Source organism: Ambystoma mexicanum, chromosome 9, assembly GCF_040938575.1.
Source record: "Ambystoma mexicanum isolate Mex_15411 chromosome 9, UKY_AmexF1_1, whole genome shotgun sequence".
Lineage (NCBI taxonomy): Eukaryota > Metazoa > Chordata > Amphibia > Caudata > Ambystomatidae > Ambystoma > Ambystoma mexicanum.
Genome location: NC_090931.1, coordinates 1,282,358,230 through 1,282,373,753, shown reverse-complemented (window position 1 = coordinate 1,282,373,753; position 15,524 = coordinate 1,282,358,230). Strand labels below are relative to the sequence as shown.

Sequence of the window (15,524 nt, the reverse complement as noted above, 5' to 3'; positions counted from 1 at the left end):
ACCACGGCACATTAGTTTTTTTTTTAACCTGCTACTACCGTGCATTGTGCTTATTTTTTGCCAAGGGTGTGCAGAAAACACATCTGTAGCTTCCCATACTCCAGCAGACAAAAGATTTAAATACGAATACCATTACAAGACCAATATTGTTTTTAAAATACTTTGTTATATATTTTATATTAGTGTTTTATGAGGTCATGTTTTCCAATATAAAGGAAATCAAAGAATATATCAATTGGTAATAAACAGATTTAATAAATGTAGATTAGTCGTGTATTTTAGCAAGAGATGATCCCTCCTGGAATTCAAAATTAAAAAAAAAAAGAAATAGTCTAAGATTCATAATTTACTGAGCTTTTTTGAAAATCAATTGTGTGAGAAAACAAAACGAATATCCACAATTTTCTAAATTCAAAGTAAAAATCTTTTTTTTTTTGTATTACCCGGTAAAAATATTTTTCAACATGACCATTTCTGTAAAGTAATCGCTACATAAAAGTACCTGACATATTATAGCATCCGCTTCATATTTAATCCTAGTGGAACGCTCCACTCCAAGGTATAATAGCTTGCTTTCTCAGCAATACCATAACTTTTGCATGCAGCAAAAACTGCTTTTCAACAACAATGCGTATACCTCCATATTCAAGCACCGATTTAACTCCGTTGAGCATCACCGTACATACCAACCAAGCAAGAAGTAGTAACTGCAAGTCATTTAGCTTATAAAAGAAGGCAATATTGTCGTCTTTTTGGACATCCTCATAGCAATTCATGCGGAAACGGTACCATCACAGGGTGCATTCAGATACACGTTAGTTCAGGTTGGTTAGTTTCAATTCAAACTCGATCTTGCAGCCCTTTGTCTTTTTACCTCTTCCAGGATTACGAGGGAAAATTAGCACTGTGTACTTAAGATATCTGCAGCATTCTGTGGGAAATGACCAACAAGGACTGGGCCTTGAATTACTCCGATTTCTTGAGCTCTTCTTGACTACCAAGCACCTTTTTCCTTTGGTGAAGCATGTGAAAGTACAGCTGGGGGAAGACTGGAAAGAAAGAGGCTGACGTGAATGCAAGCATACACCAGTTTAGTAACTAAACATACCACAAAAACAGACCCATATCGTTCAGCGCAAACCTACCTGTGCGTACAATTTTAAACGTGTGAAATAGAGTATGAACATCTAAAAAAATAAAATACACAATGTTCGGTCGAGAGGTGTCACAATCGGACGCTTCCTCCTCATCACATCCAGGTTTCTGTAATACAGTCTTAGCTGGTTTCTGTAATTCACTTTTAGCCGGAGCCCTTACACCATAATGTTCTACACATGACATCTTGTAGTTGGGGTATTCCAGATGCAATAGAAGCGATCAGCAAAGCGCTATGATGATTAGTGGAGCTAGATCTGCGTAGTAACAAATAGCATAAAAAAAGAAAAACCTAAACAGGCATGATACGCCCTGTAGTATCTTCAGAGTCAGAGCTCACATACCACCCGCTTCCTTACTCCAATATGTGGGTTGCTCAACAACTACGTCAAGCAACACAAGTACCTGCCTTAGCAGTGAAATCAAACAAGAAGTCGAAACACATGAATAGCGTCACCTGGCAGTAGGCCCACCCGTGTTTTCTTACCTCACCTCGACTCCACACTAACATGATAGAACGAGCAGACTAGAGTTCCATCTAGTCGAGAGTTCGGTGGCTTACTCAATTAGAAAACGGTAGCAGACAGGTTAACACTAAATATGGTATCAGGGACACTGAGCTGTAATTCAACATTCTAATCCCCGGTTCTCACGAGCAGTAGGATTCCCAGTCAAGCTGGACTCTGTGGGGTAGGAGTAAAACTAAAACGACCAAGTTGAAAACTGAGCACAGGATGTAGAATTAGCATTCTGTGCAGTGTGGTCACAGTACCCAAATGGATTAGCCCAAATAGCAGCCTGGATGATCATAGCTATACAAATGTACCAGGAAGGCCACTGACGATCACCTTACCTCGAACGGCACTTGTGTAGGCCCCTAAAGAGGCACAAAGTAACCTTGCATAGAGCTAGACACTACTTAAGAGTCAATATGAGTTTTTGATACATTCTTAGAGGCTTTAGATCCACCAGATATGTCAGAACGAAAAGTACGTTTTACGCTCAAGAAAATTAGGTTCAGTTTAAAGTATGGTAGGCAGATGGGGAGCAGGTGCAAGTTAATCTAGGTCACCTGGCCTAAGCACCACCTACCTTCTTAGCCCGGTCTCTTCCTTCCTGCTCTTAACTCTGAGATCAAGGGTGTCTCTCGTCCGAAGCGAATGGCAGACAAAGAAAAGGGCAATTCCTTTTTGGACCCGGTCAGACAAAGAAAAGGGCAATTCCTCTTTGGACCTGTTCGGACCAGGAGGACCCAGGGCCCGACCCCTGCTCAGACAGCAGGTAAGCATGCACCAACATAGGTTTACTCCCCCTGCCCCCACAGGCCATCACCACCGCCTCTGGTCCCCCTGTGATGTTCCCTTGTGCCCCCACCCTTCTCACACACAGGTGCTGCCTGTGTTGCTGGATTCTTCAACCCTGCTCCCCCTCCCCCACCCTCCAGCCTACTTCTGCAGGAGTCTGTTCTGATACATTCTGGTTTCACCATCACCTTCTTGTGGCCAATGCTAGATTTGACTTTTATGGACCTCATTGATTCAAGGTGCGTCACCCTTTCTCAACTCTCATGCAGGACTTCCTTTGCATCTTGTACTCATGGTGGCCCTGAATCATGCTGTTCCCATCTTCATCTTGTATTCTGGCCTGCAACATTATGAGTTACTACAGACTTCTGCAATTGTATTCGCTCTCCCCTCTTGCTTCTCCACTCTTTGACTGCTTACTCTCTGTTCTCCTCTCTCTTTTTTCCCCCTTTCCTAGCTCCCCCCCTTACTTTCTTCTATGCACTTACTCTATCAGAATTGTCCCTGGACCTGGTATGATAGCAACCTCGTCCATATCCTCCCCCTTCCCTTACTATTTTTTCCCTTCTGCCTCCCCTCACCCCCTCCAGGACTATCTGAAATGTCGTCAGGCCTAGTACGATAGTCGATGGTTTTGTTCCTCCCCTCCCTTTCTCCACCCCTCTCCCTCACGGTTTGTTTTTCTCCGGCTCTACCAGAAATGTTGTCAAGCCTAGTACAGTAGTCACCCGTCAGTTTCCATTTCCTTCCACTCTCCCCCTCCCTTCCTTATCTATGTCTTAGCTCTTGCACTATGTGAAATGTTGTCAGGCCGAGTACGATAGTTAATTTCACATCCTTACTGTTCATGGCCTGTAAGAATGTCATGGTATTTTCCCTTGTTCTCTCCCTTGCCTTGAAACGCTTTGAAACACATTGTGTATAGGCGCTATATAAATGCTAGGGTAGTACATCTAGTGTGTGTAGGCTTCTTTCGGCCATGTTCGTGGGATTCTGGAAGAAAGTATGGTAGTTCAATTGATTGGTTCACATGGAACTTTGAAATGAATTCAGGCGCAAAACGGGGATGAGTGCGCAGAACCACCTTATCCCTGTGTACTGTAACGACAAAAGGGTCTAGAACTGAAAGGGCCTGTAGTTCGCTAACCCTTCTGATAGAAGTGATAGCCACTAGAAAGGCCGTCTTATAAGTAAGGTCTTTGAGACTTTCCTTAAGCATCGGTTCAAAGGGAGACCCCATAAATCTGGTCAAAACCACATTTAGATCCCATCCGGGAGTTGGGTTTGAAATGGGGGGGGGGGAAGATGAATTCTTTTAACCCCTTCCATGAAAGCCTTAATAACAGGTATTTCCCACCACAACACCTTTAGTTGTGACGTTGTGTAGGCCGAGAGACCCGCTAGGTGGACCTTTAGGGAATTAAAAACCAGTCCTGAGTCCAACAAGTGAGTCAGGTACAACAAAATGTGGGTAGGAGAGCAGTCAATCAGGTTGATGCCCTTGGAACTGCACCAGATGACAAAGCGTTTCCACTTGCTGGAATAGTAATACCGGGTGTTAGGTTTCCTAGCTTCCCTAAGGATGTCCATGCATAACTGAGGGATTTGGAGGTGTCCGAACTCTATGACCTCAGGAGCCAGGCTGCTAAATTCAGAGTTTGTGGGCATGGGTGTAGTGTTAACCCTCTGTCCTGGGACAACATGTTGTACGGGCAGGGCAACTTCATAGGGGGGGTGGAGGGGGGGGGGGACATCTCTACCAGTTGAAAGAACTAGGGTTGGCGTGCCCACATGGGGGCCACCAATATCAAGGTGACTGGTTGCTGGTGCATCTTGTGCACAATCATGTTGAGTAGGGGAGTTGGGGGAAAAGTAAACACATTTCCCTGACCATGCCATGTTATCCAGAGCCCGTTCCCCTTGGAGCAGTTCTGGGGATACCTGGAGGCGTAATCTTGGCATTGGGCGTTCTCCTGAGTGGCGAACAAGTCAATCTCTGGGGAGCCCCATTCTGCAAAGACGTTGGAGACGATGTCTTTGTGTAGACGCCATTAGTACTCTATGGGCAGTGGGAAATCTCTGCTGAGCACGTCCGCTAGAAGGTTGAGATTGCCGGGAACGTTTTGGGACAGCAGGAACATCTTGTGTTTGAGAGCCCACATCCAAATGTTCTGGGACAGCTTGGATAGCCCTGGAGTATGTGTGCCCCCCTGTTTGTTTAGGTAATACATAGCTGTGGTGCTATCTGTCAAGATCAGAACTGTCTTCCCCTATAGCTGTATCTGAAAGGCCTTCAGTGCTTTGAATACTGCTAATAGCTCTAACAGGTTTATGTGGTTGGATGCTACTTGTGGGGACCACACTTCATGCGCTGTCTGCTGTAGCAGATGAGCCCCCCACCCCGTGACAGATGAGTCTGTCGTGAGAGTGGCTTCTACTGCAGGGGTGGTGAAGGTCTTCCCCTTCAAGAGGTTTTCCTTCGACCACCACTGCAGAGAGAACGAGGGCTGGCGAGACAACTACCAGATCTTCCCATTGTCCACTGGTCTGACACCACTAGCTGTTGAGCCACTCTTGCATGGGACACATGCGCAGCCGTGCATGAGGAACAAAATAAATGCATGACGCCATCATTCCTAGTAGTCGCATGGCCTTGCATACCGCCACTTCCCAACTGGCTACATATTGAGGGATCTGAAAAAGCATGTTCTGAATGTTGGAGAGGAAGACGAGGCCTTCCAGAAACTGTTTGACCTGACTGGGGTCTAAGCTGGATTTCTTCTTGTTGATGGAGAATCCCAGACTGAACAAGAGGTCTACTGTCTGAGTGTTCAATAGGAATGTTTCGTAAGAGTCCCCTGTTATGAGCCAGTCGTCGAGGTAAGGGAAAACTGGGACGCATAGTCTGCGCAGGTGTGCTGCCGCCACTGCCAGGACCTTTGTAAACACCCTTAGCGCCGAGCCAATGCCGAAGGGAAGTACCTTGAACTGGTAGTATTTATCCTCTATCCTGAACCTTAAGTATTTTCTGTGCGCTAGCAACATTGAAATATGAATGTATGCATCTTTCATGTCCAGTGTTGCCATTTAATCCCCCTGTTTCAGCAGTGGGATTACCACCTGCATAGTTACCATACAAAACTTTTGAGGTTTGACAAATTTGTTAGCTGGGTGCAAATCTACGACAGGGTGCATGGGGAGGTCCTTTTTGGGTACAAGGAAGTACACTGAATAAATACCTGTGTTTACCTGAAGAATAGGGACAGGTTCTATGGCGTCCTTTTTCAGAAGCACCTCTACCTCTTGTATCAGGATTCGCATATGGTCTAGCGTCAGGCGTCTTGCTTTGGGCGGTCTGAATTGTGGCAGTCGGGCGAATTCAACACAGTACCCATGGGCGACGGTCTTGAGAACCCACTGGTCTGACGTTATCCCCTGCCATGCCAAAAATGAAAGATGTTAAGAGCCCCCCCACACCCCTGACCGGGGTGACATGGGAGGGGACCTGGATCCGTAGGTCATTTCTGACCAGAGGTTGCGGCTCCAGGTATTTCCCATATGATACTGATTTTGTGTGGAACGGGAATGGCCCCGAAAGGGGGGGAGGTTTGTGTTATTTGCTGAAGGGACTTCAGAGTCTCATGCTCCTTCTTGGCAGTCTGCATTGTCCACTGCCTTAGCAAAGAGGTTTGCATCCTCGACAGGTTTATTAATAAGAGTTGCTTGGGTCTTTGGCTTGAAGTCAGAGTTCCTGAGCCAAGCGTGCCGTTTCAGCAGAGTGCCCTGTGCCAGGGCTCTTTCTACCGTCTCCGCAGCATCCTGGGTATTTTTCAGCACGTTATGATTGACCTGTCTGCCCTCGGCCATAATGGCGAGTAATTTGGTCTTTGCAGGTTCAGGCCTTTCCTGGAGACCTTCTTGCAGTAGGTTGCACTGTACATCGGCATAACTGGCAAGCAACGTGGTGGTGTTTGCTATGCGTGTGGAAAAAGCAGCTACTGTGGCGATACGCTTTCCCAAAGCGTACAACCTTTTCGACTCTTATCATGAGGCGCCTCTCCCGTGGAAAGGGGTACCCCCGCCAGTTTCCTGGTGGTGGTGACCACTAGGGAATCGGGGTGGCATGGCCCTTAATGTAGGTAGGGTCAGTAGGTGACATGCGAAATAGCTTTCCCACCCTCGGATTTACCGCCCTAGTCTGGGTTTGCGTGACCAATGAAGGAGCCAATCTCCTCTTAATGAAATTCAGAAGAGGAATGGCTTGGCTGGACGGGGGCTTTTCTTTGAGGATATCTTCCACAAAATGCTGTTCACGCAAGGCCTCTTGGGTGGCGATTTGAAAATGGTCAGCCGCCTTTCTCAAGATGGCGTTGAAGGCCATCTGGTCGTCCACTGGGGAAGCCTGGCGGGCAGGAGTGGAGGGAGGTGAATACAAACATAGGACATCATGGTCCTGGTCGTGAGCGCTCAGGGTTTTGACTCAACCTGGCAGCTATCCTCCCAGTTGCCTGTAGTATTCGCCTGTTCATCCACAGTGTAATCCTCTAGGAAGGTAGTATCCTCCTCCTGGTCATAAATGTCCTGATACATGTCCATGTGGATCTCATCCTCGGAGAGGACGCAAGTGTAATCTGCCTGAGTGGGTTGTAAAGTTTTCCGAAACTTAGAAGCAGGCACAGAAGGGTGGTCATCCTGAGGTCTTTTGGGGGTAGGGTTCTCTGAAAGTGAGACATTTCTCCAATCTTCCCATTCACCCTTCACATTTTTCTCTGGTCCATTTAGATCAGGGGTCCCCAATCTTTTGTGGGCAGTGAGCAATATTTGCTTATCAAATGAAATGGTGAGCAACAGCCGTACCGCGACAGAACATATGGTCTTTCGGGTGGTGGCAAAATTATTGCAACCCAAATTGCAATGGTTGTAAAATTCCATTTACTAATAGAACAAGTTAATGTGCAGCAATTTAATAGTAAGTTGAGGTCCAAATCTAGGCCAAGCTATCTTGCAATAGTTATTAACTGAATTTGAGATTAAGCGTATGTTTCCAAGGAGTGCAAGTGGCAAATGGAGCATTTGTAATCACAAAAGACCATTAACACTGGTCAAAACAAATAGGATTTAAAGTGTACATTACTGAAGCTTTAGGGCTATTGTCCAAGACATATTTGGGAAACAGTGGCAAATGATGCATTTGTGATCAAGTTAGGCCAGTCATTTTGGTCAAATAGCGGAACATTCAAATACCGCTGTACAGAGTGGTTTGGTAGTTCTACCTTTGCTATTTGGAGAAACATATTGGCATTTCCACTAGAGATTGGTAACAAGAAATTAATTTTCAAATGCAATGTATTCAATCACTGACAATTTGGTAAGCCCCTTGTTTATTTGTGCATTATCTAAATGCCAGATCGGCAAAGCATCAGATGAGTTTTTTCACAGGAACACTGCAATGAGTAGTGGCGGCTAATGAGTTATTGAATTGGAGGGGCATAAATATTAGCTCAAAATATATGGATGTCACCGAGCATAGAGTGGGTGCCCAAACCAACCAAGAGGTGGTTACGGTGGTTTGTCCACTGCAAGAACATTTTTAAAATAATGGGTTAAAATGGTGCATTTTACAGCACACTTTATTTTGCGAAAATGGATAAAAAGCAACAGTTTATACTCAGGTTTTGTATGAAGTACATGAATAAGCCCAACGTAATGCCAGTATAAGAACCCTTTTCATGCTGGCCCTTGCCGTATATCTTCATGCAGGCTACACCAATATATGCCAGTGTTACCACATCAGAACTCTCAGCTACGAAAGAAATTCCATGCCACAGAAAGAGGTATATCCAGACTGGCTATAACAATGTAGGCCAGTCTAGCCACATAATGACTTATGCTTGCTTTTTATCCTCGACACCCAGTACAAAAACACCACGCCACACTGGAAATATAATAATAGCACTTAGTACGTTCGTTTTACCATTGATGCCTAGTAAATAAATGCCATATTAAGAAAGTGAATGTAGACTGGCACCACCAATCTTTGCCAGACAAGCCATGTAATAACACTTATGTTTGCTTTACCCTTGATGCACCATAAAGAATCGTTACTGTGCATCAAAAGTAAAGCAAAAAACAACTCCACACAAAGGTCGAAGTGGGCGGGAGCGGTGCTCCCATACTTTTTATTTTTAAGTGTCACAGTTCCTATACTTTTATTTTAAAAAGAAACTGTTCTGGAATGGTTTAGTTGTAAAATAAAAGTGTAGGAAGAAGTTAGAGCTTGCACATCAGTGCACTGCCGTGCACATTCCCATAAATAGCAGGTGTGTTTCTTTGGGTGTTTGGATTGTGTGTGGGAGGGGGCGCAGAGATAGGTTTTGTGGGGAGTGAGGCAGACCAGCAGGGAACATAGCTCCACTACTTCTTTTCATACACTTCGACCACTGATTCCACGCCCCCAGCAGCCCCAAACCTAAATTTGGTGTTGCTTCCCCTTTATACATGCAGGCACATATGCTCTCATACACACAACATACACTCTTTCACCCACAAATTCAGACATAATTCAAACAACTCCTTGCATGCATCCATACATAAAATTAAGCACTCAAACATGCACGCGCACATACATAAATTCAAATACATTTCATACACAAAGTACCTATATACACACACACACACACACACACACACACACGTCCCTCTTCTCTGTAGGGTGAACATGCTGAATGATAGGAGAGGACTGTCAGTCAGTGTGTGTTTGCTTTTAGTGCAATAATGAGAGGCGGCAGGGTCAGAGTTCCAACAACACACCCTCATTTCATTCTTGCGAGCTACCAATCCAGATCCCAATCAGAACACTTTATTCAGAATTAGAAGGTTTGCTCACTGTACCAAAGGCAGGTACAAACCATGGGGTGGGCACTCCTTTTCAGTACAAGCAGCCAAACTGTGGAAGCATCAACGCACTAGCATCTGAAACCAGAGTGTTGTCATGATTTCAAAACACTTTTATTGCAACTGTAATTAGATTGGTCTGTGTATCTAGTTTGAGTTTTTTTTTTTTTTAGAGTGCCAAGATGCCTTGGCAAAGTATACATTGGGTTTATGAAAAACAATTATCATACAACCAGCATACAATTTAATTGGAGTATGGAACATTTCTAACAAATGATGTGAATGATGGGTACAAACCCAAAACTTCCATGTACAAAAAGGCCAATTGAGCCTGATACAATATCATCATATGAAAAGGAGAGGCCCACTTGGTTAAAGTGCTTTCTGGACAAATAAAGTACCTTCTCCAGCCAGTGCTCCTGTTCCAAGTCATGTAGTGATGTTGGAGAGGCCAAGATAGGCAGGCCTTGTAAATGTAGGTTAAATGGATGGTTTTACTGGCGATTACAGCAGCAGGAGCATTGTTCATTCCTGTCTTAACAGGTTGGCCTAGGTTTGGCAGCCAGGTTCAACTGATTTTCCCATCTCATTGGGTCAATGTAAACTACACACCCAAATGGCCCAGGCAATGTGGATGCAAGAGGAGGTGGTCATGGCTTCTGATTTTAATAGTTAAGATCTTCATGCGGCTGTCCTTATCTACAGCTTCAACATTCACTTCATGAGCTTCCAACCATGCTCTCTGTGCTATGTAAACCTATGTGCCCCCCATCCCCTGGCCTTAAACCTATTGTGATGTCTCCACAACATGTAATATGTCTTCCTTCTGCTAGCCTTCCCTCGCTATCCTAGTTCATCCTACACTGACATTGTTTTTGTATTACTGTGGCACCTCCTCATTCTTGGCCTCCATACAGCAGTCCAGAGAAACTGGCAAGCAACATTTTGGTGTGCTGCAAGCAACATGTTGCTCCCAAGCAACACAGTGGTGATCACTGATCTAGACGAACCAGAAGGGTCTAAGAGTTGAACATTTTTGTTTTCTTCCCAATTGCACCGAAATGTATTTCCCATAGAGCTTGACAAAGGCACAGGACTTTCTACGTAGTTCTCATGAGCATCGGGACGCTGTGGCACGTCTGCATGACGCTCTTTGTGTTTCAACGTCTCCCTAGACCTCTCCTTTAACCCCACTGCCGAAGCAATCCTAGCGAGGCACTGTGCCGGTTGACTGAGGCATAGCAGTAGATCTTTCCCCTACCGGGGCCTTAGGGGGCGCCGGAGCGTCAGTTAAGGGTGCTTCGATGGCCGCATGAGTTTTGAAGGTAGCACACGCTGTTTTAGTAGGCCCAGTCGCAAGACGCTGCTGCGGATGCGGGGAAGGCTGCTGATCCTGAGGACCAGTGAACCCTGTCGAAGTTTTCAGCGGTTCCGTTGGCGCTTTAGCCCGTTTCGACGGTACCGTCGAAACTGGGAACGGGGTTGTGAGTTTAGTGTTGCGATCTTGTACACCCCTGTCGCCGGGTGTTTTCCCCATAGCGTGACTTGCGTCAGGCCTAGAGGGGACGGGCAGGTTGGACCCTGAAACATCTGCCGTAAGGTCAATGGCATCAGACACGGATGCCTGGTCATCACTGGTCCCCCCGTCACTTTTGGCGGGTGCGGTGGAGGGGGAAGAGGATCCGGTACGATGTCCATTCATCGCAGTTTTATTTTTCGCTGCAGATTTTTTTTACCGCAAAACAATTCATCGAAAAATATGGGGGGTGGGTAGAGGGATGACACTGCATTACTTACCGTAAAAGCATTTCTGATGGTTGTATCTGCTTAGATTCACATGCTGTGCATAGGTCCGACATCCAGTGGTCACTGCGGAGTATTGCATCTTGTTTTTCGTAGTCGAAAAGGGACGTCGACAAGGCGTGTCTGAAACACTATCCCTATAGTGACGTGCGTTGTACCCACAATCCCTCACGCGTCGAGGTCCCTCTGTTTGTATTTTTCTGCCCTGAGGGAGCCTTTAGACGTGAGTGAGTACAGAAAGAGAGATATAAAAGGAAGTCTATGTTCCTTCCATCCGAGCGGGGAGGAAGGGTGGGCGCATGTGAATCTAAGCAGATACAACCATCAGAAATGCTTTTACGGTAAGTAATGCATTGTCTTCTGATGTTTGTTAATCTGCTTAGAATCACATGCTGTGCATAGACTAGCGAGCAGTACCCGGAGTTGGCGGTGGGTTATGAGAAGGAACAGTAGAGAAAAGGTGTCTTAATACTGCCTGTCCCACCTGGGAGTCAGATCTAGAGTGTGCATCTAGACAGTAGTGTTTTGTAAAGGTGCGCACAGAACTCCATGTAGCCGCTTTGCAGATGGACTCAAGGGGAACATTTGCAATGAATGCTATGGACGCCCCCGTGCCTCGAGTAGAGTGTGCTCTTGGCCTAAAGGGCAGTTCTCTCTTAGCAAGAGTATAGCAGAGAGTGATGCATTGAACAATCCATCTAGAAATAGTGGACTTTGAAACTGCATCTCCTTCTCTTCCTGCTGCCACCGAGACGAAGAACTGATTAGTCTTCCTCAGTGGTCTGGTTCTTTCCATGTAGAACATGACCGCTCTGCGTACATCTAGTGTGTGCAGAGTCCTTTCTCCCAAATTGGAAGGATTTTGAAAGAACGTTGGTAGTTCTATAGATTGGTTTACGTGGAATTTAGAAATAAATTTTGGAGCAAACCTAGGGTGAGTGCGTAGAACCACCTTATCTCTGTGAACTGTAACGAAGGGGTCTAGAATAGAAAGAGCCTGAAGTTCACTTACTCTCCTGATGGAGGTGATAGCTATTAAAAAAGCAGTCTTAAGAGTGAGGTGTTTAAGAGATGCTTTGTGCATGGGTTTGAATGGTGAGCCCATGAGTCTGGTAAGTACCACATTAAGGTCCCATCCGGGAGCTGGGTCAGCTATCGGGGGGTGTATTCTCTTTACTCTCTCCATGAAGGCCTTTATAACAGGGATCCTCCACCACGACACTGAGTTGGGAAGTGGTGTATGCAGAAAGTGCCGCGAGGTGGACTTTAATGGAGTTAAATACTAGACCTGAATCCAATAGGTGGGTCAGGTATAGAACAATATGTGTGGGAGAGCAGTCAATAGGGTTGATGCTTTTACTCCTGCACCAGATGACAAATCTTTTCCACTTGCTAGAATAGCAGTGGCGAGTGTTAGGTTTTCTGGCTTCTTTGAGGATGTCCATGCATCTCTGCGGGAGCTGTAGATGTCCGAACTCTATGATCTCAGGAGCCAAGCTGCTAAGTTCATGTTCTGGGGGCATTGATGCAGAGTCCTGCCCTTGTCCTGAGACAGCATGTTGTACGGGCAGGGGAGTTTCACTGGGGGAGATAGAGACATCTCCATCAAGTGAGCGAACCATGGCTGTCGGGCCCACATTGGGGCCACTAGTATCATGGTCACTTGTTCCTGGTGCATCTTGTGCACCACCCTGTTGAGAAGGGGAGTCGGGGGGAAAAGCGTAAACAAATTTCCCTGACCATTGCATCGACAGACCGTTCCCCTTGGATTGGTTCTGGGGGTACCTGGAGGCGTAACTTAGGCATTGTGAGTTTTCCAGGGTTGCGAACAGGTCTATTTCTGGGAATCCCCATTGTGTGAAGACGTCGAAGACGATGTCTTCGTGCAGGCGCCAATCGTACTCTTCGGGCAGGGGGAAATCTCTGCTGAGTTTGTCTGCCAGCAGATTGAGTTCCCCTGGTACATGTGACAGTAGGAACATGTCCTGTTTGAGAGCCCACTTCCATATATTCTGGGCCAGTTTGGACAGGCCTGGAGAGTGGGTGCCCCCCTGCTTGTTGATGTAGTACATGGCTGTGGTGCTGTCTGTAAGGACCATCACTGTCTTGCCTTGTAGGTGTTCCTGGAAGGCTTTTAGCGACTTGAACACAGCTAGTAGCTCCAGTAGATTTATGTGTTTGGATGCTACGTTCGGAGTCCACACTCCGTGAGCAGTCTGATGGGATAGGTGCGCCCCCCCATCCTGTGAGGGATGCGTCTGTGGTTAGAGTGGCTTCCGCCGCGGGTGTGGCAAAGGGTTTCCCTTTTTCCATGTTTTCCTTTGTCCACCACCGTAGCGAGAGAACCAAGGCTTGCGAGACCACCACTAGATCGTCCCATAGTCCGCTGGCCTGACACCACTGGCTGTTGAGCCACTCTTGCATTGGGCGCATGCACAGGCGCGCATGAGGTACCAAATAAATACACAACGCCATCATTCCTAGCAAGCGCATTGCTTTGCGTACCGTCACCTCTCGACCGGTCACATATTGAGGGATCTGAAACAGCATGTTTTGGACCCTCTCTTTGGAGGGGAAGACGAGGCCGTCCCTTGTTTGAATTAGAGCCCCTAGGAATTGCTTGATTTGACTGGGGTCTAAACTGGACTTCTTTTCGTTGATTGAGAAGCCCAACTGGAACAAAAGGTCTACCGTCTTTTGGGTATTGGAGAAGCATGTTTCGTAAGAATCCCCTGTTATGAGCCAGTCGTCGAGGTAAGGGTAAACTGGGATGGACAACCTGCGCAGGTGGGCCACTGCCAGCACCTTCGTGAATACCCTTGGTGCTGATGCTATGCCGAAGGGTAGCACTCTGAACTGGTAGTGTTTGCCCTCTATCATGAACCTGAGGTATCTTCTGTGCGCTGGCAACATTAAAATATGAAAGTATGCATCTTTCATGTCCAATGTTGTCATGTAATCTCCTTGTGAAAGCAGTGGGATCACTTCCTGTAAGGTTACCATACGAAACTGTTCCCTGGGCGCAGATCTAATACAGGGCGCATGGTTAGATCCTTTTTGGGTACAAGGAAGTACACTGAATAAATACCTTCCGTTACCTGAGATAGAGGCACGACCTCTATGGCTCCTTTTTCCAGCAGTTGTTGTACTTCTTGGAGAAGGATGGCAAGATGTTCCGGTGTCATGCGTCGTCCCCTCGGGGGTCTGTAGGATGGGGAACTGTTGAATTCGATGCAGTATCCGTGGGCTACGGTGGAAAGTACCCAACGGTCTGACGTTATACCCTCCCATGCAGGAAGAAAGGATGTTATCCGGCCCCCGACCGGTGTTGCATGGGAGGGGACGCGAATCTTCGTGTCACTTGGAGTTGTTGGGGGCTTGGGAGCCTCTGGGGGTGGACCCCCGACCTCTCCCTTTACCCCGGCGCTGGCCTCTTTGGCTGTACTGCCCACTATTGGTCTGGTAATTGGTGGCAGGGTACTGTTGATGCTGATTTTGTTGTTGTTGGCGTTGGCCACGAAAAAAGCGTTTGTTGCCATAGCCGCGTCTGATGGTGGGCTTAGAGATCTGGTCAAGAGTCTTGATAGTATCAAACTCTTTTTTAGCCATCTCTAGAGCTTCATCCACCGCTTTGCCGAAGAGGTTAGAGTCTTCCACAGGTTTATTTATTAAAGACGCCTGTGTCTCCGGTTTAAACCCTGAGTTGCGCAGCCATAACATGGCGTTTTAGGAGTATTCCCTGCACCAGGGAACGTCCCGCTGTTTCTGCCGCATCCAGAGAGTTCTTTACAATACTCTGGTTGACCTGGGTTCCTTCGCCAATAGTTGAAAGCAGGCGTGTACGTAATTGCTCCGGTGCCTCTTCGGCGTCCTTGCGCAGTTTGGCCCACTGCGCGTCTGCATAGCTAGCGAGCGAAGAATTGTTGTTCGCAATTCTTGCCGAAAAGGCAGCCGAGGAAGTTACTCTTTTTGCAAGGGCATATAACCTCTTGCCCTCCTTGTCAGGAGGTGCCCCACTGGTGGAAAGTGGTACCCCTGCCCTCTTCCTTGTATTAGTTACTACCAGGGAATCCGGAATGGAATGTCCCCTAATGTAGAGCGGGTCTGAGGGTGAAGGAGTGAAAAGTTTTTCAATTCTTGGATTGACCCCCCTGATCAATGCGGGAGTGGACAGCGAAGGGATGATTCTTCTCTTCACTGAAGCGAGGAGGGGAATGGTCTGGCTGACCGGGGGTTTCTCCTTAATTACTCTTTCCACAAAGTCTAATTCTGGAGAGAGCTCCCCAGTGTCCAGTTCGAAATGTGCTGCTGCTCTGCGCAACAGGGCATTGAAAGTGGGTTGATCGTCAATGGGAGACGTGTTCCTAA

The 15,524-nt window shown here is 46.7% G+C and overlaps 1 protein-coding gene across 2 annotated transcripts in view; it reads right to left on the bottom strand.

Annotated features, from left to right (window-relative positions):
* Nucleotides 1-231: 231 nt before the first annotated feature.
* The window catches only part of HACD2 (3-hydroxyacyl-CoA dehydratase 2), a 223,937-nt gene continuing 208,644 nt past the window's right edge, over nucleotides 232-15,524 (bottom strand). The window contains exon 8 of one of the 2 annotated variants that reach the window (XM_069616614.1): nucleotides 232-1,049. In XM_069616614.1, coding sequence (XP_069472715.1) covers nucleotides 967-1,049 — 83 coding nt within the window. In that variant the 3' untranslated portion in view covers nucleotides 232-966. The remainder of the gene's footprint in view (nucleotides 1,050-15,524) is intronic. The other variant, XM_069616615.1, reaches the window with a different exon arrangement.